Source organism: Naumovozyma castellii, chromosome 1 (assembly GCF_000237345.1).
Source record: "Naumovozyma castellii chromosome 1, complete genome".
Lineage (NCBI taxonomy): Eukaryota > Fungi > Ascomycota > Saccharomycetes > Saccharomycetales > Saccharomycetaceae > Naumovozyma > Naumovozyma castellii.
The window spans coordinates 458,602-480,366 of record NC_016491.1 but is presented as its reverse complement, the minus strand read 5'-3'; the positions used below and the strand labels follow the sequence as shown (position 1 = coordinate 480,366).

The 21,765-nt window shown below is 35.4% G+C and overlaps 11 protein-coding genes across 11 annotated transcripts; 5 read left to right on the top strand and 6 right to left on the bottom strand.

The window, feature by feature from the left end:
- Positions 1 to 139: 139 nt before the first annotated feature.
- Positions 140 to 857, bottom strand: RPL31A (60S ribosomal protein eL31; the record flags this gene model as incomplete). Its single annotated transcript, XM_003673154.1, has 2 exons — positions 140 to 424; positions 801 to 857. The coding sequence occupies 2 exons, from the start codon at positions 855 to 857 to the stop codon at positions 140 to 142; spliced, it is 342 nt and encodes a 113-aa protein (XP_003673202.1).
- A 447-nt stretch (positions 858 to 1,304) lies between these two features.
- RXT3 (Rxt3p) lies at positions 1,305 to 2,165 on the top strand (the record flags this gene model as incomplete). The annotated part of the gene is made up of 1 exon (XM_003673153.1): positions 1,305 to 2,165. The coding sequence occupies one exon, from the start codon at positions 1,305 to 1,307 to the stop codon at positions 2,163 to 2,165; it is 861 nt and encodes a 286-aa protein (XP_003673201.1).
- A 558-nt stretch (positions 2,166 to 2,723) lies between these two features.
- IDP1 (isocitrate dehydrogenase (NADP(+)) IDP1) lies at positions 2,724 to 4,004 on the top strand (the record flags this gene model as incomplete). The annotated part of the gene is made up of 1 exon (XM_003673152.1): positions 2,724 to 4,004. The coding sequence occupies one exon, from the start codon at positions 2,724 to 2,726 to the stop codon at positions 4,002 to 4,004; it is 1,281 nt and encodes a 426-aa protein (XP_003673200.1).
- Positions 4,005 to 4,064: 60 nt separating this feature from the next.
- Positions 4,065 to 5,081, bottom strand: PEX19 (Pex19p; the record flags this gene model as incomplete). Its single annotated transcript, XM_003673151.1, has 1 exon — positions 4,065 to 5,081. The coding sequence occupies one exon, from the start codon at positions 5,079 to 5,081 to the stop codon at positions 4,065 to 4,067; it is 1,017 nt and encodes a 338-aa protein (XP_003673199.1).
- Positions 5,082 to 5,288: 207 nt separating this feature from the next.
- Positions 5,289 to 5,833, top strand: UBC9 (E2 SUMO-conjugating protein UBC9; the record flags this gene model as incomplete). The annotated part of the gene is made up of 2 exons (XM_003673150.1): positions 5,289 to 5,326; positions 5,398 to 5,833. 2 exons carry the CDS (start codon positions 5,289 to 5,291, stop codon positions 5,831 to 5,833), a joined length of 474 nt encoding a protein of 157 aa, XP_003673198.1.
- A 58-nt stretch (positions 5,834 to 5,891) lies between these two features.
- SYO1 (Syo1p) lies at positions 5,892 to 7,775 on the bottom strand (the record flags this gene model as incomplete). Its single annotated transcript, XM_003673149.1, has 1 exon — positions 5,892 to 7,775. The coding sequence occupies one exon, from the start codon at positions 7,773 to 7,775 to the stop codon at positions 5,892 to 5,894; it is 1,884 nt and encodes a 627-aa protein (XP_003673197.1).
- Positions 7,776 to 8,090: 315 nt separating this feature from the next.
- On the bottom strand, positions 8,091 to 8,261 carry NCAS0A02470 (40S ribosomal protein uS14; the record flags this gene model as incomplete). The annotated part of the gene is made up of 1 exon (XM_003673148.1): positions 8,091 to 8,261. The coding sequence occupies one exon, from the start codon at positions 8,259 to 8,261 to the stop codon at positions 8,091 to 8,093; it is 171 nt and encodes a 56-aa protein (XP_003673196.1).
- Positions 8,262 to 9,619: 1,358 nt separating this feature from the next.
- On the bottom strand, positions 9,620 to 10,294 carry RAD59 (Rad59p; the record flags this gene model as incomplete). The annotated part of the gene is made up of 1 exon (XM_003673147.1): positions 9,620 to 10,294. One exon carries the CDS (start codon positions 10,292 to 10,294, stop codon positions 9,620 to 9,622), a length of 675 nt encoding a protein of 224 aa, XP_003673195.1.
- A 526-nt stretch (positions 10,295 to 10,820) lies between these two features.
- USO1 (Uso1p) lies at positions 10,821 to 16,607 on the top strand (the record flags this gene model as incomplete). The annotated part of the gene is made up of 1 exon (XM_003673146.1): positions 10,821 to 16,607. One exon carries the CDS (start codon positions 10,821 to 10,823, stop codon positions 16,605 to 16,607), a length of 5,787 nt encoding a protein of 1,928 aa, XP_003673194.1.
- A 509-nt stretch (positions 16,608 to 17,116) lies between these two features.
- Positions 17,117 to 19,579, top strand: MBP1 (transcription factor MBP1; the record flags this gene model as incomplete). The annotated part of the gene is made up of 1 exon (XM_003673145.1): positions 17,117 to 19,579. The coding sequence occupies one exon, from the start codon at positions 17,117 to 17,119 to the stop codon at positions 19,577 to 19,579; it is 2,463 nt and encodes an 820-aa protein (XP_003673193.1).
- A 611-nt stretch (positions 19,580 to 20,190) lies between these two features.
- Positions 20,191 to 21,276, bottom strand: PSA1 (mannose-1-phosphate guanylyltransferase; the record flags this gene model as incomplete). The annotated part of the gene is made up of 1 exon (XM_003673144.1): positions 20,191 to 21,276. The coding sequence occupies one exon, from the start codon at positions 21,274 to 21,276 to the stop codon at positions 20,191 to 20,193; it is 1,086 nt and encodes a 361-aa protein (XP_003673192.1).
- Positions 21,277 to 21,765: the final 489 nt, after the last annotated feature.

Below are 21,765 nucleotides of genomic sequence, written 5' to 3'. Positions count from 1 at the left end.
ATATCTAATGAATTATCGTTATTGATTATTGATGATTGATTGAATTAGATGTACAAAAGAAAAATATAAAAATAATGTTAGGAATGATAAAATAATTTTACTTTAATTTATTTTGATTAAAACACGTAGAAAAATTTTCTTAAGCTTCTTCTTCAACAACAACAGTTTGCAAACCCTTAGCAGAGGCAACGAAAACTGGTTCGACGTAAGAGAATAATGGGTTCTTAGCATCTTCTTCTTCGTTTCTCTTTCTAGAGATTCTCAATCTTAGTCTGTATTCGACACCCTTGATACCTCTCTTCCAGATAGCTTGGTTTAATTCTGGAGCCAAACGGACATCTTCAGTACCCATGTGTAACTTGGCGAACTTCTTGATTTCCTTGACAGCTCTTGGAGCTCTCTTCTTGAAGGAAACACCATGCAACTATATTAAATGGAGAAAATGAGAATTTCATTATTGTTAGTAAAATTTGCCTTAAAAATGGTGTTAAATCTTGTAGTAATTATAATTAATAGATAAGGATGCCTTATTGGATTAGGTGATTGGATTAATTTCATTCCAGGTATTGTTTATTATTTATAGTTTTCCTATTCATTGTAACTCCTAAATGGTTCATTTGGTTTATTCCAGTCTTGTATGACCCCTATCCACATCCACCATGTCATGGAGTCTCGAAGTGGTATATCATTACTTCCTTCATTATAAGGTAATATAATCATCATTTCCAATCGTTTTGTTTTGCATCTACAACATCGTTTCATTAATATAATCAAAATTAGGAAAACATGGTTAAACATACTCTCTTGTGCATGTTGATAGTGTATTCACGAGTGACAACGTCTTTCAAACCGGCCATTTTTGTTCGATTGAGTCCTGTGTTTTATTGGTTATATCTTGCGTTAATTATGCTAATATCTCTAAATTTCACTATATAATTTCATGTACTACTTGCTAAGCTGCTAGGCCGTTCTGGAGGATCGCGAACAAAGACACTGAGTGTAACAAACAGGGCCCTCTGCCCAGCAACACTGGGTTCCGTTCACGTCTCGGCTCACTCCGTCAAAGTGCCCCTTGTAATCCTAGGCGGAGCGGTCTAAGAAACCGCGTCCTGATAAGCCTATATTTCTTTAAAATATGTATGGGTTTTGAACAAACGGTCTGGGTGTTTGCAGTCTTGGTAGAAAAGGTCAATGAAATAAGGGTTCAAAACATGTTAATTTCTTCAAAAAGAACAGTTGATTACATTTTCGAGATGAGGTGAATACACTCACACAAGAGAGATACACTCACATCACATTACATTATGACCGCTGTTACTGAACCACCTAGAGAAACGCTTGACCCGAACCAGGCATATAGAGAGACTCAATCTCACATATATAGTCTTCAGGAGACAATACTGGATTCAACCAAAAAGGCTAAGGAATCCAAGACAGAATCACCGAATGAGGGTCACAGCTCACCTAAACAAGAAACTACAACTCCAGATATTGAACCTAAGCAAACAACAGTGAACTCCTTGCCCATTTTAAACCTAAATGAGGAGTTGCACCATGGTCAGGCACCATCGTTTCTTGGGTCCCTGGAGTATAATAGTCATAAAGTTGGAAACTTCAATAATTCGAAAACATCCTCGGAAGTATTCCAGCCTCCCTATGTTATCTTATCAGAGGAACATTTTTTATCACACATGCCAAGGCCATTCATTCCCGAATTCGGCATCGACAAAGCTTACTCTTTGTTGAAGATACATATACGATATGAACAATTACAGAACGCATATAATAATATATCGGCTCCAAGAACGACCAATAACGAACTCTGGGGCTGTGATATATATACCGATGACTCAGATCCAATATTGGCGTTAAGGCATTGCGGGTTCCAAATAGACCCAAAATTAACGCAAGGTAAGGTAAGAACCCCTGGGAATTTACAGAATACAGATAATGTTCATGGTGGTCTACCAACTGAAGACGGGGCTGTGTTTGATTTGGACCTTACTATAATTTTATTACAAAATTTACAGTATTATCCCTCTACCAGCAGATTTGGACTTTCTTCGAGAAAATGGGGATCTCTACCTACTGAATCTGAGAATTGTTCTCCTCATGATGGACTTTCGTTTGGGATCTACGAGATTGCTATTGTTAAGCGCAATTAGACATTATTATAAATCAAACTTGATTTATTTGGGCTATAAATCTAGTAGTGTTGTTGTATATGTTAGAACTGGAACGCTACTATTTCTCAATGATGGTCGGCGGCCCAAAACTTTCCTTTAGGTAGCTTCAATGGTAAAGAAATCTTTAAACGCTTCTTTACCTTTTTGGCACCCCGAAATGAATTGTAACTACCAGAGCACCTTTTAGACTTACAGAGTCACTGTAATTACTAAAACAACAGAATGCGGAAGAAGATCTACCAACACATCTTGCGCTTAAAACTGTTTTTAGCGTTCGGAAGATAAAGAGTATAGATTATATTTAAGAGAATCGTACATGCATCTTGTTGAAGGTCATATAAAATTATATAAGTTTAGTTTTTAATAGTGTCTGTAATATTATGTTATGAGTCGCCCATTCGGCCGGTCTCGGACCGACTATGTCCGTCCGTGTGACCCTATCACAGTAAGTTATCTCTCGAGCAGAAGGTATAAAACAAGACGAGTGGTTTGGAAGATCAAGTTATCCTCTTGACCAAGCCAAGCACAGCGACCACCATGCAATTCACTAGACTGTTCTCCTCTACGACGGCAAGATCTCTTGCCAAGATCAAAGTCAAGACCCCCATCGTCGAGATGGACGGTGATGAAATGACTCGTATAATTTGGTCCCAGATCAAGACTAAACTAATCAAGCCATATCTAGATGTTCCTTTGGAATACTATGATTTATCCATTGAAAACCGTGACGCCACGAAGGATCAAGTCACAGTGGATTCCGCTAATGCTACTTTAAAACATGGTGTTGCAGTCAAATGTGCCACTATTACACCTGATGAACAACGTGTGAAGGAATTTAACTTGCAAAAGATGTGGAAATCTCCAAATGGGACCATTAGAAATATATTGGGTGGTACTGTTTTTAGAGAACCAATCGTCATTCCAAATATTCCTCGTTTGGTTCCTGGTTGGGAAAAACCTATCATTATTGGGAGACATGCGCATGCGGATCAATATAAGGCTACCGATTGTTTGATTCCAGGTCCAGGGAAACTACATTTGAAATGGACTCCTGAAAATGGGACCGCTGGAGACGCCATTGATTTACAAGTTTATGATTATCAAGGATCTGGTGTCGCTTTAGCTATGTACAATACAGATGAATCTATCAGAGGATTTGCTCACTCATCCTTCAAATTAGCTTTAACTAAGAAATTAAACTTATTCTTATCCACTAAGAATACTATCTTGAAGAAATATGATGGTAGATTTAAGGATATTTTCCAAGAAATTTTTGATATGGAATATAAGACTAAATTTGCTAATTTGGGAATCTCTTATGAACATCGTTTGATTGATGATATGGTTGCACAAATGATCAAGTCTAAGGGTGGTTTTATCATGGCTTTGAAAAATTACGATGGTGATGTTCAATCCGATATTGTCGCTCAAGGGTTTGGTTCTCTTGGATTAATGACCTCTATCTTAGTGACCCCTGATGGGAAGACATTTGAAAGTGAAGCTGCTCATGGTACCGTGACAAGACATTATAGAAAGTTCCAAAAGGGCGAAGAGACATCAACAAATTCAATTGCTTCCATTTTTGCATGGTCAAGAGGGTTAGCTAAGAGAGGTGAATTAGATGGAACTCCAGATGTGGTTAGATTCGCCAATTTGTTGGAAGCTGCTACATTAAATACCGTTCAACAAGATGGAATAATGACAAAGGATTTGGCTTTAGCTCAAGGTAAGACTGATAGATCTTCATATGTTACTACTGATGAATTTATCGATGCTGTTGAGAAAAGACTACAAATGGAAATTAAATCCATTGATTAATTATAATTAATTCATTATTTAAGATATAGACTTCGAATATAAAACTGATTATACTATTTTTCACTGTGGATTGCAAGTTTCCTCCAATTTTTTCTCTAGTTCAGGATTATCAGTACCGTCCATCCCTAATATTTTGGTGATGTCATCCATATTCATATCTTCCACATCTTTATCATCATTATTACCCTTTTTAAATCCTTTGCTCACCGGTAGTTCTCCAAGATGTTCAAGGTCATCTAATAATTTAGTTACTTGACCCCTATATAGGTCATTGGTATAATCTTCCTTTTCAAAAACATCCATGATTTCTCTAAGTTTCGCACACTGTTTCCTATAAAGATCCATATTCTCTTGATGTTCCTCTACCTTTTCATTCTGTTTAATCCATTCTGTTAATTCGCCATGTGTTTGAATCATCGATTCGTATAATATTTCCTTAGATGACATTTGATTTATCATGTTTGTAAGGGTGTCTTCACCCGCATCATCTCCATCAGGATCATCTGCCCCTGCAACCAATTGATCTAATAGTGCTGCGAGAACATCGTCAGGATTACCCTTACCACTTGTTTTCTCTTCTGCAATTTTAGAATCAACTTTGGAACCATTCTCTTTCAATCTATCTAGTGTATCAGAAACAACTCTGTTGAACCCTTTTCCCTCTGCATTCACTTTTGTTTCTTCCTCATTAGTTGCAGCAGTAGCAAAGGAGTTTGTTGTTGGTTCGGTGGTTTTTGCAGTCCTCGCCTCATCTAATGTTGTAAGTAATTCATTAAATGTCTTGAAGGCTTCATTATTCTCCTCCGCATCATTGTCAACCAATAAATTCTTAAATTCGTCTTGTAGATCATTTAGTAAGACTTTGATTTCATCTTCATCCTTCTTATTTAGTGGACCATCATTAGTGTTTACATTTTCTAAGATGGTCTTGGCTTGACGTATCGTCGCATCTCCTCTACTACTGCTCTCACCACTGACATTATTGCCGGAGGATGTAGACACATCAGGAATGTCTAATTTACTTGGATCTTCATCCAATAAATCATCTAAATCGTCATATTCATCTTTATCACTCATACTTCCTTGTTTATTTCCTTTTATTAAAATGGTTTTCCTTTGTCGTAACAATGAAAGCTCTTCTCCATTAATAGATCCAGCTTCTCCATTTTCTCCATCAACATGAAATTTCAAATTTCAATTCCAGATCTTGCAATCATAAGTAGTTAATAAAAACAAACGAACAACATATACCACCTCATCTAACACATCCATACAGAAGCAACAATGAGTAGTCTCTGCCTGCAACGTCTTCAAGAAGAAAGGTATGTCTCTTAATTTACATTACCGATTAGTTTCTCTGAACAAAATACTAACGTTTTAAGACAAAAAACAGAAAGAAATGGAGAAAGGACCACCCTTTTGGTTTCTTTGCTAAGCCAACAAGGCACCCAGATGGTTCAATGAATTTACAAAAATGGGAGGCCGGTATCCCAGGCAAGGAAGGTACCATTTGGGCGGAAGGTGTATATCCAATCACTATAGAATATCCAAACGAATATCCATCAAAACCACCCAAAGTCAAATTACCAGCTAATTTTTACCATCCTAATGTATACCCTAGTGGAACCATTTGCTTGAGTATTTTAAATGAAGATCAAGATTGGAGACCTGCTATTACTTTGAAGCAAATTTGTCTAGGGATTCAAGATTTATTGGATTCTCCAAATCCAAATTCTCCCGCTCAGGAACCTGCATGGAGAAGTTTCTCTAAGAATAAAGAGGAATATGAAAAGAAGGTTTTACTTCAGGCAAAGCAATATGCTAAGTAAGTAATTATGTAAAAATGAATTTGTATAATTAATTATACATGTGTATTAAATCTATCTATTAAGATTTTTCTGTTTCTTTATACTGAATAAAACTGTTCAATGTATTGAAAGTCTCATTACATCTCTCCTTCAACTCAGGTTCTTTGTTCTTATCTACAAATTTGAATCTGTCTTTGACAGTAGGAGCAACTTTCTCTTTCAATATTGAAGCAAATTCATTATTAACGAAAACAGGGCCATCGTAATCAAAATTACCATCACAGTACATTTCAAAGATGAAATTTAATAAATCATTCACGACAGAGATTGGTACCTTGTCATTACAACATTGTTCCAAAAAGAACTTCCCAATGATTTCATTAAGTTGTAGATCCTGTCCTTGAAATGAACCGAGACAACTTAGGATACCAGCTAGTCTCTGTTTTAATTCCACATCATCCCATTTATTAAACTTCTCTATCAGTTGGTTAACAAAGTTCACGTTATTTAAGATACCAAATTCCTTGAGGAAATTCAACGGAGTTTCTTGCATGGTAGAAGTTATCTTTAGTAGCACCCAAATGACACTATATTTCCCAATTAATACGCCTAAGTCTTTCCCATTATCGTACTCATCATCATTTAATGCTGTGGTACGGTCCCAAAGTGATTTATACATAGTTCTACCGTTATCTTTAGATTTTAATTCAAAGAAGTTAAAGCCAACTCCAAGAAATAGCCACAGCAAATTATTCCAACCAATTAAACATCTAGCTGTGCATACATCAAATAATTCAATAAACAATTCAGGAACCATATCAACAAGACATTGAATCAAATTGTCGGGTATAGAAATCTTGCCTGATGATGCCTCATGAACAGATGCAATAATCTCAATGGTGGCAGTAATAATATCAAGACCAATTTCAATACTTTGCAGCTTCATTTGTGCTGCACTACGTCTCTTGGCATAATCTTTGATTTTAGTGGTCATCTTTGAATTATCCATGGAACTTAATTCATCATCCTGTAAAGTGGTAGATAAATCCTTTTGAATTTCATTTAGGTTTAGTTTTGCTATTGTATTATGAAGTGTTACGATCATGGTACTACCTTGATCATATGTAACATTATTATCCAGAAATTGCAAGTATATCCCCTGAATAAGGACCTCAGTTAATGAATTGGATTTTGGATGGATAGTGTTAGAGGAAACAGGGAGGCTCATTATAAATTCAGATAATACATCATCTTGTGTGATAGCATCTATGAATTCAAAGGATTCCGTGCTTAAATCATAAATTAAATCTAAGATTGTGTTGAATAATTGGATCGGTAGTTTATCAATGCCAAACTTTAATAGTTCTATTATGACGGCAAATAATTCCTGTAATTTATCTGTTGTGAGGATCTGTGTTAGGATGTCATTTGATCCATTGCATAATGCCACAATTAATGACAACAAATTATCAGCAAAATCAAACAATAGTCTCTTTGATTCTTTCCCATTTTTCCCATTATCTGACGATGATTCATTCAATGCATGTAAAGAGGTTGTTAATTTTTCAAAACCTGATTTAATACTAATCCAAATATCAGATCTCCATAAATAAACTGAAACATCATAACCCTCTTCTAAAGTCAGATTTCTTAATAATCCAAAGGATTCAACTACAATATCAGTATTTTCATCATTCAATAGATTCGATAAGATAATTTGGATTAATTTTTCTCTTAATAATAAGCCTCTTAGATGTGGATCTTCACATAGGACACTGATTGAATTTAATGCCATACTTCTGTCATTAGCAATGGCACTTTTAAGATTGTTTAATAAGGGCTCAATCTTCTTTGTTATGAGATTTGCATCCTTTCTATTGTTGTTACTGTCATTTCCGTTATTATTTGATAAAGGATTCAAACGTGAGCGAGAAGCTCTTGATCTTTTCTTAGATTTACCCATTATTTTCTGAGCTTATTTAATTGGTATGGTAATTGAGGTTCAATAAAAGGGTGTAGGTACCAACTTGTCTGGATCCATATCAATGGCAACTATAGTCTACAATAAATTTAGCTCATCGCTGATTTGAAAATTTTTTAAAAGTATTCTTTGTTACCCGGTGTCCCCCCCAATTAGCCGCTGAAAACACAACACTATACTTACCAAGTAGCAAAAAGTCTAAACGTTATATGAATGAATTTTTTATTTTAACATTTTATATATGATATTGAGATTGATATTGCAAACGAAAAGAAAATCTTCTCTTTATACAGCCGTTTAACGGTACTTGTAGAAGCCAATGTCGTTAGCCTTTTCTCTGAAACATTGACGACAAATGTTCAAGTCGTACTTTCTCACTAAACCGGTGTGAGAGGAGCAGACACGACATTGACGGGAACCTTTACCGTATCTTCTTGGGTGGGAGAACCAAACGTTTTCGTGAGCCATATTGAATGTCTGTAAATATTATAAAAATTTGTCTGTTAGTAATTGTTAATTTGTCTTGTATTTGTTACGATTTAGAAATGCTTTCAGTAATGATTGATAATAAAACTGTCACATCGTAAAATATTCCTTATATTAAACTTCGGATTTGTCATCATCATTCTTTCGTATAAACTTCGATAATAATAGATAAAGCAAGGCCTCAATACGTTATCAACGTGGAAATGGTATTGGGGTTAAGTTAATCCTTTAGTCTCATTCGTCAATTCCTTTGTTTTTTCAATATCTTGTTCTTCATCATTATCGCACTTTGGATAAATAGTTCCTTGTATTACAGCACCTCAAAATTCTTTATCCAGCTTATATTGGATCATAAAATGGTATATTTATTGTTGTTTCGTTCTATTAGGTTCCACATATTCGTCCATTTCTATAGTATCATAATCATTGTTTCTCGCTGGTCTAAAATCGTTCAAAAGGGTACCTTCGCACATACATTAATGTATAGTCTCTGTAATGGTCTTTCTAGCCTATCGTGAACTATCGCGACCAAATTCTATTTGTATACATCCTGTAAAGGGACCTCTTTCTCAATATTTCAGATTCACTATTATTGTCAAGGCGAAATTCCAAAGTCTCAGTTTTTTGATAAGCCGCATTTTAAGAAAAGTTAACAAGAAAGTGTATGGTATGTTCGGATGTTTTACATATGTCTGGGTGTAACCGTCGTGAAACTTTTCTTCAAAGAACAGAGAGCCAAGGGAATAGTGAGTAACTAATAACATTTAAACATCCGAGAGAAAGAAAAGTGAAGGAGTAGTCAGGCATAACAGGAGGATAATTATGATGCTGAAAATTTTAGTGTTAAATATATAGTAAACCCTATACTGTTTTCTTACGTATTAGTTTAGATTTTCATATTTTGTGGTGTTTTACGTTGCAGTATTTCTCTAGCCAGGTCTCACTTATTAAATAATGGCAGTAATCTATCATAAGATATATCTTGGCACTCTTCGATATCTACTATGGATTATTTTACAATAGTAATCGCCCAACTGAATATTTTGTAGAATAAATGGTGCTATATATATAGCAATGTACACGCTTTGACATAATGTGGATCTAGAACCTTCATTGCCTCTGTATTTTCAAGCTCAAGGCATTTATGCTCTTTACCATCAAAGAACATATTTTTATCTAAGCAATGTTTCCTGCTTCCTTTAAAGATTTTACGGGATAGTTTCTGAGCGGCATCATATAACTAAATACAATATATTAATTTATAGTGTAATAATAATAATAGTGAATATGTGGATGTTAAATTAATTATCTTATAAAAGATTTTATTCATAATGCATGGATCAATTCAAACTTTGTTCCTTTTTAACTTTTATGGGAAATCCGAGGTCATCTACATGAGTATTTTCTTGTTTTATCTTTGTCACGTATAACCCATCCACATAATAATTATTTTCCACTTTAGTTTCATATTCTAATATTATTTTTTCAAAACTTAGTAAAGCCTTCTTCAACGCATCATTAACAGCTTCCTTTCTTGCCTTACTAAAACTATCACCCTTAGAGTTCATAGTAGCTTTCCCTATTCCACCCATCTGAGTGTTGGTCCCGTCTTTCAAAGTTATCTTGACTTGTGCCTCGGCCAGTACTGTATGTTTTACAGTATCATCCTCAACATTTAATTGTGCACTGGAAGGTGGCATCTCACTGGCATCGACCTCTATAACATCAACATGCCATCCATCAAACCCGAACACTTCGTTAGCGAATTCTACCAATTTGTGTCTCGGTATCAGTTTGGAAAGATTATGTTTCCCAAATCTATTACTATGGTATATCTTATAAGTATATTTCTCTATCTTAGATTGCAATAAACCAATCTTGGAGACAGACCATTCACTGGCGGGTCTGCCGTTCCAATCTTCCTCAATCTTGAAGTCCGTTATGCTCAAGCTGGGATGACTCGTTGTGTACACGGTCCCCTCATACGATATATGGTTCTGGTTAGGGGTATTCATTAGTTCAGTTTATATGCTCAGGTTCATCCACGCATTGCTTTTCGACTAAAGGCTTGCTCGCAGGTGAGTTACTGCCCTTCCAACCTCAGTTAAATATCAGGTTAGCATATCAGTTACCTGGTTGAATAATGTGGCTTTATTATTATTTTACAATCTCGGATAGTGATTTCACGTGCTGGAGAAAAATTGCCGCTCAGTATTCTTTGTTGATCTAACCGAACACTATAGATGTTGTAGCAAGGTTAAACGTCGACTAGAAGAGCTTATGGAGGGTGGAAACTTCTGTCGTTATATTTTGTAACAATATTTGGCCGGATTTTATTCTCGAAGGGTTTCTCGTGGTATTATGAGTCCATACAGGTGTGAAGAATAAGAAAAGCCAGGCGGTATCTGTGTTACCCCGTCGTGAGATTTAAACAACGTATACGATTAGATACCTCTCAAGAAGAATCCAGACAGCTAGATCTGACAGACATAAGAGACTACCTCCAGAGAACCAATTGCAAAGACAATCTGACCCGCCAGAATGGACCTTATTCAGGGATTTATTCAACAACCAAAAGTCCCATCGGCAGAGGAGACAATACCGACACTATGTGACAGAGTGGAAAACTCCACGTTGATTGCGGATAGAAGGTCAGCGGTCCTTGGTCTTAAGTCCTTCAGTCGTCAATATCGTGAGTCAGTCATTGCATCCGGTCTGAAGCCCTTGTTGAATATTTTGAAGAAAGATTCTTTGGATGAGGATTTAGTGAAGGCCATATTGGAAACATTATTAATTCTTTTTATTAGAGGTGATGGCGATGATGATTTGACTAGATCTTGGATTTCACAACAATCTCGGTTGAGGAATGGGAAATATCCATCTCCCTTGGTCATGAAGCAGGAGAGAGATCATCAAGTTGTGGATCAATTCTCCCTTTGGATAGCAGACGCCTTGATTCAATCAGATGATTTAATTCATTTGGTCATTGGGTTCTTAGATACTGACAATTTCCACATTAAATTGTATACCGTTCAACTGTTAGAGGCAATTATGGCCACGAGACCAAATAGAGCTAGAAGTGCCATACTTTCTCTGCCCACCAGTATTTCCACATTTGTTTCTTTATTAGATGATATTCATGAACCAATTAGGGATGAAACAATTTTATTATTAATGGCTGTCGTTAATGATTCACCTCATGTACAAAAATTAGTCGCCTTTGAAAATATATTTGATAGATTATTTACCATTATTGAAGAAGAAGGTGGATTACGTGGATCTTTAGTCGTTAACGATTGTTTATCCCTAGTTAATAACATCTTAAAATACAATACATCAAATCAAACGCTATTCTTAGAAACGGGTAATATACCAAAATTAGCACATGTGTTAAATGAACCACTGACAGAAGATGAAGAATTCTTTTGGAATGATCAAAGAATTATCAATATGACCACTACTCTGGATATTGTTGCCTTGACTGTGGAGCCTAGCAGTACAGTAGCCAAGAAACACCAACTGTTCTTATTAGAATCAAATGTATTGATGATCGTGTTGAGATTGGCATTTTATCCAGGTATCCCCAAGAGAGTGCGGCCAATTGCATTACTGACCGCATCAGATATGATCAGGAATAATGAATTCACTCAAGCAGCATTTGCCAAGATTGATGTACCATATTTTGATCCGTCTCTACCTACTCAATCGATCCCTGATGAGGTAAAACTGGTTCCGGTAGTCCATCTATTGATCAATTGGTCACTTTATTCCAATTCAGTACATACTTTTGATACAAGGGCGGCAGCAACAACACTATTGAAAAGCTACTTAAGCAATAATTTCGAAACACAGAAACAATTTATTACTCAGCAGTTAGAAGGATATAAAAACTCAGCAGATTCTAATCCTCTTGAATTGAAATATAACATATTTGAAGTATTATTAAACTACGATCCAGATATGAAGCTTAACCCTTATAAACTGTATTTCACAATTGATCTTTTAATGTATCTCTTACAATCTGAGAATGACGAAAGGAAGGAATTGAGTAAACTAATTGAAGAACTGAAATTAGATTCAAATTTGGAAGATGACGAAGATCAAATGGATCCAGTGCAAACAGTTACGGAACTACTGCTGACCTCGCTTTCAGCTGAAGATATTCGTATACCAATAGCATATACATCCTTTTTAATTTTTTGGCTCTATGGAAATTCAAGTGTTGTAAACGATTTCTTATCAAATAAGTCGAATATTCAACAATTACTATCATTTTCCTATCAAATTCAAGATGAAGATATCACAGTAAAATGTATGATAACCTTGTTATTAGGTGTTGCCTATGAATTTTCCACCAAGGATTCCCCATTTCCAAGAAAGGAATATTTTGAATTTATAACGAAAACGTTAGGTAAGGATAATTACACATCCAAAATAAAGCAATTTAAATATGATTCTCTCTTTTCAAAAGTAAAAGACAATGATTTTGACATATTAAATGCTGCACTGGATGAGACTGGACTTCCGAAAGTTTATTTTAGTTCATATTTCGTCCAGTTGATTAATGAGAATTTCTATAGGATTAAGAACGCATTTGTTCATAGTCCTGATGAAGAACCAATATCCAAAATCTCATTTGAAGCTTTTGAAGAATTACAGAATAGGTGTATTGCGTTGAAAGAAGAACTCGAAACATTACATCATGATAATAAGGCATCCATAGATTCATTACAAAATCAATTGAAGACCATTTCAGGTGAGTATGAAGACTCTTCTACAGAATTAGCAAGTTTAAAAACGGAACATTCATTATTGTCAGATAAATATGATACCATAAAAGTAGAATTAAGTGACATGACGACTTCCTTAAAGCAAATTACCGAGGAAAGAGATACACTGGATGCATTGAAGAAAGAAAATGAGAATAAGATTGAAAAAAATGAGGAGTTATTAAAGGAATACAAAGAAAAGTTGCAAAACATCGAAACACAACTTCAAACTATCATTCTCGCAAAACAAAAGGCCGAAGAAGGAGTAAATAAGATGAATCGTGAGTTATTTGCATTGTCGAGAGAAAAACAGGAACTAGAAGGTAATCAAAAAATTGCTTTGAAGGATTTGCAGAAGAAAACGGCAGTTTTGGAAAAGGAAAAGAGACAGTTAAGCGACAAGTTAAATGAAAAAGAGAAGGATATTACTCGTTTAAATGAAGAATTGGCAACTTTAGAAAACACTGTTAAATCATTAGAATCAGAAAAAAATGAAAAAAGAAAGGAAGTTGAGGAATGGAAATCTAAGTTTCAAAATCATGATAATTTAGTTCCGAAATTAACTGATAAACTAAAATCGTTGGCAACAAGCTTTAAAGAGTTGGAAAAGGAACGTGATAGCTTACAAGAACAGCTAACAGAGTTAGAGTCGGCAAACTTATCTCATGAAACTGAATTAAAAAATAATATTAAACAGATGACCGAAAATAATGTTACCTTAACAACTGAAAATAAAGGGCTTATATCAAAGATCTCAAATTTAGAATTGACCATAGATAATCTGAAGAAGAGTAACGACGCCAAAAGTGCTCAGTTCTCAGATGATAAGAATGAACTAGAAGAATCAATCATGCATTTGAACGAACAGTTGAATGAAATTGAAGCTGAAAAAGAAATAAACGAAAGAAAGGTTAATGATCTAGAAGGACAGTTGAATTCGGTGAAATCTGAACTTACTAAGAATATGGATGAGATAACTTTGTTAAAGACTAAACTGGATACAGTAAATGAAGATTTGACTACTTCGAAACAGAAGCTAATTGAGTCTGAAAATGAAAAGAGAGAACTTTCGAAATTGTTGGAGAATTCAAAAAATGCCATGATTGATTCTAACAATAAGTTGGAAGAATCAACTTTAAAATACGATACTCTATTGAAAAAATATGACAGTTTAGAAAAGAATGGTCAGGCCAACGAAAAGTCCTTTCATGATCAGGTCGATGAACTAAAATTACAACTTCAAGAAAAAGAACTGCAATACACGACTTTAGAAACTTCTATAGAGGAAAAAGAAAAAAATATTCAGTCAATTCAGACACAACTGGAATCACTTGCAGCAGAAAAGGAACGTATTCAGGGAATAGCCAATACCTCCTCAGAGGAAGTTGTCAGCTTGGAAAATCGTATTAAAGACTTGAACGAACAACTAGACTCCGTAAGGGAACTTTATGAAAAGTCCAAGCAAGAACTCAACAAAAAAAATGAGGAACATCAATCAATGCTGGCCAAATATGAATCAGATCTTGCTGACTCTTTGGCCAAGGCTGATACAGCCACTTCAACCAACGTAGAACTTGAATCTCAAATTAAAGTCATGAAAAATGAATTGGATTTGAACAAAGAGAAACATACGGAAGCACTTGAAATATTGAAAAAAGAGATTAAGAACATAGAAGAAGAGTGTGAAAGTACAAAATCAGATACTGTGGTTGCTAAAAATGAATTTGCTAAATCACAGAAAGAATTAAAAAAATTGCAAGAATCATTTTCCATTAATGAAAAAAAGTCCGAAGAATTGCAAAATGAACTACAAGAGCTGCAGCGTTCAGTCCAAACTATGAAGGAATGGGAGGAGGCCATGGTCAAAAAATCAACGGATCTAGAAACCAAAATTTCTAAGACGGAACTAGAATTGTCAAAGGAGAAGAAAAAATTACAAAACGTGGAAGAATCCAAACGTAAAGTGGTGTCGGAATTGGAATCTGTAAAAAAGGAATCTGGAGAGGAAAAGAAGAAACTTGTTCAAGAAATCATTCAAATTAAGGCTGATTTGAAGATAAAGATACATGATTTTGAGAAAGAGAGGAAATTATTGAATGAAGGATCTTCGTCTATTACGCAGGAATATTCCGAGAAGATAAGTAAATTGGAGGAAAGATTGGATGAGGCTAAATTTGAGAATGAAAGTAAAGGTGCTGAAGTTGAGAAAATCAAGAAGGCATCCAAAAATTCAGAAATGGAGACCCAGAAAATAATCGAAGAAAAAGACACTCAGATAACCACCTTACGTGAAACAATTACTTCTAAAGAAAAGGATCTGGATGAACGTTCCCAAACGATTAAAAACTTAATTTCTGAAAAAGAGCAAGAACTTTCCGCTTCTAATCAGAACCTTGAGGAGTTGAAAAATCAAATATCAGAAATAAAAGAAGAATTGAAAAGCTCAAAGGAAGAAATGGCAAAAAAGGACATGATGCTAATAGATTTGAATAAAACGTTAGCCTCGTTAAAGGGCGATGTAAAGGATAAAGTTCTAGCAATTGAAAAATTGAATGAGACATTAGCTTCTTTGAAAGGTAATATTAAGGATAAAGATTTAGCAATTGAAAAACTGGAAAAGACTTTAAATTCCTTGAAGGATGATATTAAGGACAAGGATCAAACAATCGAAGATTTGAAAAAAAAGAAGGCATCCGAAGAATCCGAATTTAAAATAACAATTGAAGGAAAAGATAAGGAACTTACTGACTTGAAGAATAAACTTCAAACCCAGTTGGAAAAGGAAAAGGACTCTCTAAAAAAGCAGAAGGAGCAAGATGATAAGCTCATAGAGAAATCTTCGAAGTTAGAAGAAGAACTTAGAAATAAGAGTAACAACTATGAGGATCTGAAAGAACAATTGGAAAAATGTCAAATGACAAAACTGAATCTTGAAACTGAGATTGTTCAACTTAAAGAATCTATTTCCTCAACTGATGCTGATATGAAACGTTTGAGCAGTGAGCATGATGAAGACAAAGAAAAAATTAATACTTTAGAAAAAGTAATAGAATCCCAAAAAACTAACATGAAAAAGTCACAGTCCACAATAACAAAATTTGAAGAAGCTATATTGCAAAAGGACGAAGAACTGGCCGCCATCAAGACAAAAATAACTGAAATCGAAAACAGAGACAAAAATAATTCAAATGTCATCGAACAGTTGAAACTTGAAACCGAAAAACTCAAGCAGGAACAAACTAATGATCGGGAAGACTATCAAGTTAAAGCGACGAAGATGGAGGAAGCTAAAAAGAAATGCGATGAAGAGAAACAAGAGCAGATTATTGAATTACAGAAACTCAGAGAGAAACTAGAAAAACTAGAACATGAAAGGGAAGAACATGCAAAAGCGGCAGATAATAAATCAGAATTGGATGACTTGATGCTTTTGGTAACAGAACTTGATGAGAAAAACAACAAATATCGTGCAAAACTTAAAGATCTCGGAGTAGAACTCTCCTCTGACGACGACGACGACGACGACGACGATGAAGACGATACAGAAAGTGATGAATAAACTTTATAGACAAACAATAATTAACTCTACTTTTCACTTAATAGATAATAAGCAGGTCTAGCAAATATCAAATCATGAATGTTAGATTCGAAAATCATTTTGAGTGTGTCATAAAATATCGTGTTTCACGGTTGGCCCTAAATTAAACCCTATGTTGGAAGCCCTGAATGTTTTTCAGGGTTAACCCTTAGGAATAAACAAGAAAGTAGATTTGAGATAGAAGGCCGTCTACTCTGTGTAAAGGATGGAAAGACTGAAGCATTATTAAAAGGAAAAACATTAATCTGTTTAGTGTAGAGAATCTCAAATTGATATTTTGTGGTTGTGCGCTGAAAACCTTTCAAACAAAGACGTTGAATTTCAGACGGTGAGATTAAATCGAGCCATTAACCTGAGCGCATACTTATATCATCATTAATTCCCAAATTTTGACATCTGTCCATATTTTACATCAGAAGTATTATTCAAACTGACATCTTGTCTGAATTACGTTTCTACAAATCATTGCTATGTCTAATCAAATATATTCAGCCAGATATTCTGGAGTTGATGTATACGAGTTAATCCATCCTACTGGATCCGTTATGAAGAGGAAGAAAGATGACTGGGTTAATGCAACACATATATTAAAGGCAGCCAACTTTGCCAAGGCCAAAAGAACAAGAATTCTTGATAAAGAAGTTATGGGAAGAAAACATGAAAAGGTTCAGGGTGGATTCGGGAAATACCAAGGTACATGGGTTCCACTAGAAATTGCAACTGAACTTGCCATGAAGTTTGATGTATACGAGGAATTGAGAGCCTTATTTGATTTTAAGCATGTGGACGGTTCTGCCTCTCCACCAGCTGCACCAAAGCATCATCATGCATCTAGAAGTGGTTCTGTTAAGAAAACTGCCACCAGGAGTGCAAGCACATCAGTACTACCAGACAAACCTAAGAAAGCTAAGATGGGTAGCTTTTCCCACGTATCAACCCCGCCTACTACTCATTCAGGCCTTTTAACTTCCGTTGATCTGAATAGGGCAAAATTTGAAACCATAAACGGTTCACAGGATAATAATTCTATGACTGTAGTGAATCCTGTAGTGACAAGAAGAAGGGGGAGGCCACCATCTACAGTGAAAGCTGAAAGAAAATTAGGGACTACACTACAAAGATCTCAGAGTGATATGACATTTCCAAAACCTGCAATACCGAACTCCTCTATATCTACGAAACAACTGCCATATATCCAAAGAACGGCAACATCTGTTGGGGATGATGATAATAAACGAGTTGAGCTTCAAGCACAACAACTTCAGGTAGATGAACAGCAACGTTATTCAACAGAATTTAAAGAGATTAGTTTAGATGATGGTTTATCAAGTGATATTGAAAAGGATCAAGATGATCATGAAACCGGGAACACTCTGAAATTACAGCAACAAAGACAGCCACTGAATACTAAATTGGAACTTTCGTCTACGCCTTCTTCCCCATCGTTACCCACATCGCCTAATGATCTTGCTCAAGCCAATGGCTATGATCAACACCACTATGGTAGTAACATTGGAACTTCTCCTATACTATCAACAATACCACCATATTCAGCACAAGGAAGACCCTCCACTGCAGATATTAATGATAAAGTGAACAAATATCTATCAAAGTTAGTCGACTATTTTATTTCTAATGATATGCGTTTGAATAAACAAGTGCCACCAGAGCTCTTGGAACCTCCTCCTAATAGTGCACCATTTATTGATGCTCCTATTGATCCAGAGCAACATTCAGCATTTCATTGGGCCTGTTCTATGGGTATACTACCAATTGTGGAGACATTATTTTCTGCAGGAACAAACATAAGGACCACAAATTCTCATGGACAAACTCCTTTAATGAGAAGTGCTATGTTCCATAATTCGTACACTAGGCGTTCTTTCCCTCGAATTTTCCAACTTCTTCATGAGACTGTATTTGATGTTGATAATGACTTACAAACCGTGATCCATCATATCGTAAAAAGGAAATCATCAACTCCATCTGCAATTTATTACCTTGACACTGTTCTTTCAAAAATTAAAGATTTTTCACCTCAATACGGTGTCGAGATGTTATTAAATGCACAGGATAATAATGGTGATACAGCATTACACATCGCAGCCAGAAATGGTGATAAACTATTTTTTGACACATTGCTTAATAATGGTGCGTTAAATACCATTCGAAACAAAAAAGGGTTAACACCAAATGAAATAATGAATGAACACTACCAAACACAACAAAATGAACAAGGGGGGTCTAATGAGAATGATAAAGATCGTTTAAGCAATGGGGTAACTAAATCACCATTGACACCCTCTCCAGTGATATCAGATTATCTAATGTACCCGTCTCAAGCAGCTACAAGAATGTCAAGAGGTATTCCCAATATTGTAAATATGATGAAGCAAATGGCCGAGTCGTATAATGACGTCCTTCAGAATAGCGAATCCAATGAAAAGATATTACTGAAAAAATTGAAAACGATATCGAGGGCTATAGAAAGTGTGAGTTCAAAAAATATTGAATTAATTAATGGGAAGAGTGAAGATGAGTTAACGCCTTACATTGATTCCAAGATTCAGGAAATTGATGACTTAAAGAAAGAAGTTACTTTTTTTAGAAGAGAGATGAAGAATAAAATAGAATTGAGGCAATCGGCTAGATTAAAAAAATATGTTGAGTTGGAGAGAACTGGTGAAGGTGCTTTGATTGACGCTGATAATGTCGAGAATGACACCAATAAAAGATTACAATTAGCAACTGAACTAACTCTTTTGCAAATGAAGAGGAGGAAAGAGAGGATTGAAATGATTTTAAATTTCTTCAACGATAATGCCAAGATTCATAAATATAGAAGGATGATTAGCGAAGCCACAGAATTAGGAACGGATGAAGTAGATAATTGTTTGGAAGTGATCCTTCAAAATTTGGTCAACATCAGCTAACATATTATTGATCTACATATAATTTTCAAAAAAGTAAGAGAAGGTTTATACAACTTTCTGGTATGTATTATTATTACTTAAACAAATCAAAAAAAAAAAATTATAGAATGAGTATATTCAAACAAAAGAACTATCCCAGTAACTTTGTCATGTTATCAGCTATTCGGACAATGTATATTACTGTTGCAAGATGAATAAATTAGGCTAATAATCTTGGTGGCATTGCAATGTAAAAAAAAAAGTGTGTCATTCTAAATAACTAATACTACTATCGATTCATCTGGTTAAAAAATGGTTCTGTCGACCTATCTAGGCGGTTAATTCCTGCTAACGTTAGTGAATAATTTTAGAGTACTTAAGTCAGTTCTAATTATGTTTTATATCTTGAAACTCGTAAAGCGAATATTACACAGTATATATTACAATACTAAAATGGCATTATGTGAAATATGGGTTTAATGAATGTGATAAATAAGCTTGTCATTATGATGATGATGGTGATGATGATGATGATAATGATTATGATGATATCTTTAATTGATTATTTTATTGTTTTTTATAATTATGTTTATAGATGAATGAAGGAATGAGTAAATCTTGTTGAAATATGATTACATAATAATGGATTCTTGTGGGACATTAGCAGAGATAGTCTTGTGAGGTAAGACCTTACCACCATTAACGTAAATTTCATCCTTAACCTTAACGTCATCACCCAAAACGGTGACACCTTCTAGACGACACCATCTACCGACAGTTGAATTCCAGCCAACAATAGTAGACTTAACTAAAGAGTGTTCCTTAACGGAAGAGTTAGCCATGACGACGGATCTTTCAATTCTAACACCATCACCAATAGTGACATTTGGACCAATGACGACATCTGGACCAACCTTAGCATTTGGAGAGATGGTAGCAGTTGGGTCAACCATGACGTTACCGACAATGTTTTCACCCTTAGCCAATTTTTCTGGGTTCTTCTTGGATACACTTTGTAGATATAGAACGGTACCAGATAAGAAATCCTTTGGTTGACCGACATCCATCCAGAAACCTTCTAGATCGAAAGAGTATAGAGATTTTTCGTTAACTAAGATTGGGAAAGTTTCCTTTTCAATGGAAGTTGGTTTCATTTCAATCAAATCGATAACTTCTGGGTTTAAGATGTACAAACCGGCGTTAATTCTATTACCAACGAATTCCTTTGGCTTTTCGACGAATCTGTCAATCAAATTTGGAGTAGCAATGTCATGGACAATAACACCGTATTTGGATGGTTCATCGACCTTGGTGGCAACAATGGTACCCTTACCACCGTGAGCCTTGTGGAAATCGGCTAATTCCTTGAATGGATAATCACAAATGACATCGGAGTTCAAGACGAAGAATGGAGAGTTATCCTTCTTCAAGATCTTTTCAGCCAATTTCAATGGACCAGCAGTGTCTAATGGTTCTTCTTCGACAGAGAAAGTAATGGAGACACCGTATTCCTTTTCGTACTTTTGCAAAGTTTCAACCATGACTTCTGGTCTGTAGTTGACAGCTAGGACGATATCAGTGACACCAGCGTTAGCCAAAGCTTCGATTTGATGTAAGATCATTGGTCTGTTACCGAATTCGACCAAAGGCTTTGGAACAGTTAAGGTTAAAGGTCTCAATCTGGTACCGTAACCACCGACTAAAATTAAACCTTTCATTTTTGATGTATCTTGTGTGTATGTGGTAGCGAGAGTAGGCAGAAGCTGACTAGTTAGTTAGTTAGTTGATTCAAACAAGTCAAGTCAAAGAGGTGGGAGCAAAACAAAGAAGAGAAAGTAGTAAAAATAGAAGGAAAGAAGAACTTACATAATTGGAAGAGGACACATATATATATGTTGTGCGGAGGACAATGGACCACGAAATGAGCTTCGGAATAGAGGTCGAGGACGAATGAAACTTTTGGTGTCTTTCCTTTTTCCCTGCAGCTTTCTCGAGGATTTTGGCGTTTGCGACGCGTCAATTGCTTTTTGTCGTTGACGTGTTCTTTTCGGCACGTTTCTTTTTCGTGTTCCTGCTAAAAAAATATTTTCGCTGGCTGCTTGTTTCAACAGCCACGTGCCCACAGAATGGAAGCTGGTAGGTACTACGTGGTACACGCTCGCTGGCCAAACCTTAACGCCCTTTCCAGATGGAGTTTGGTATTGTTT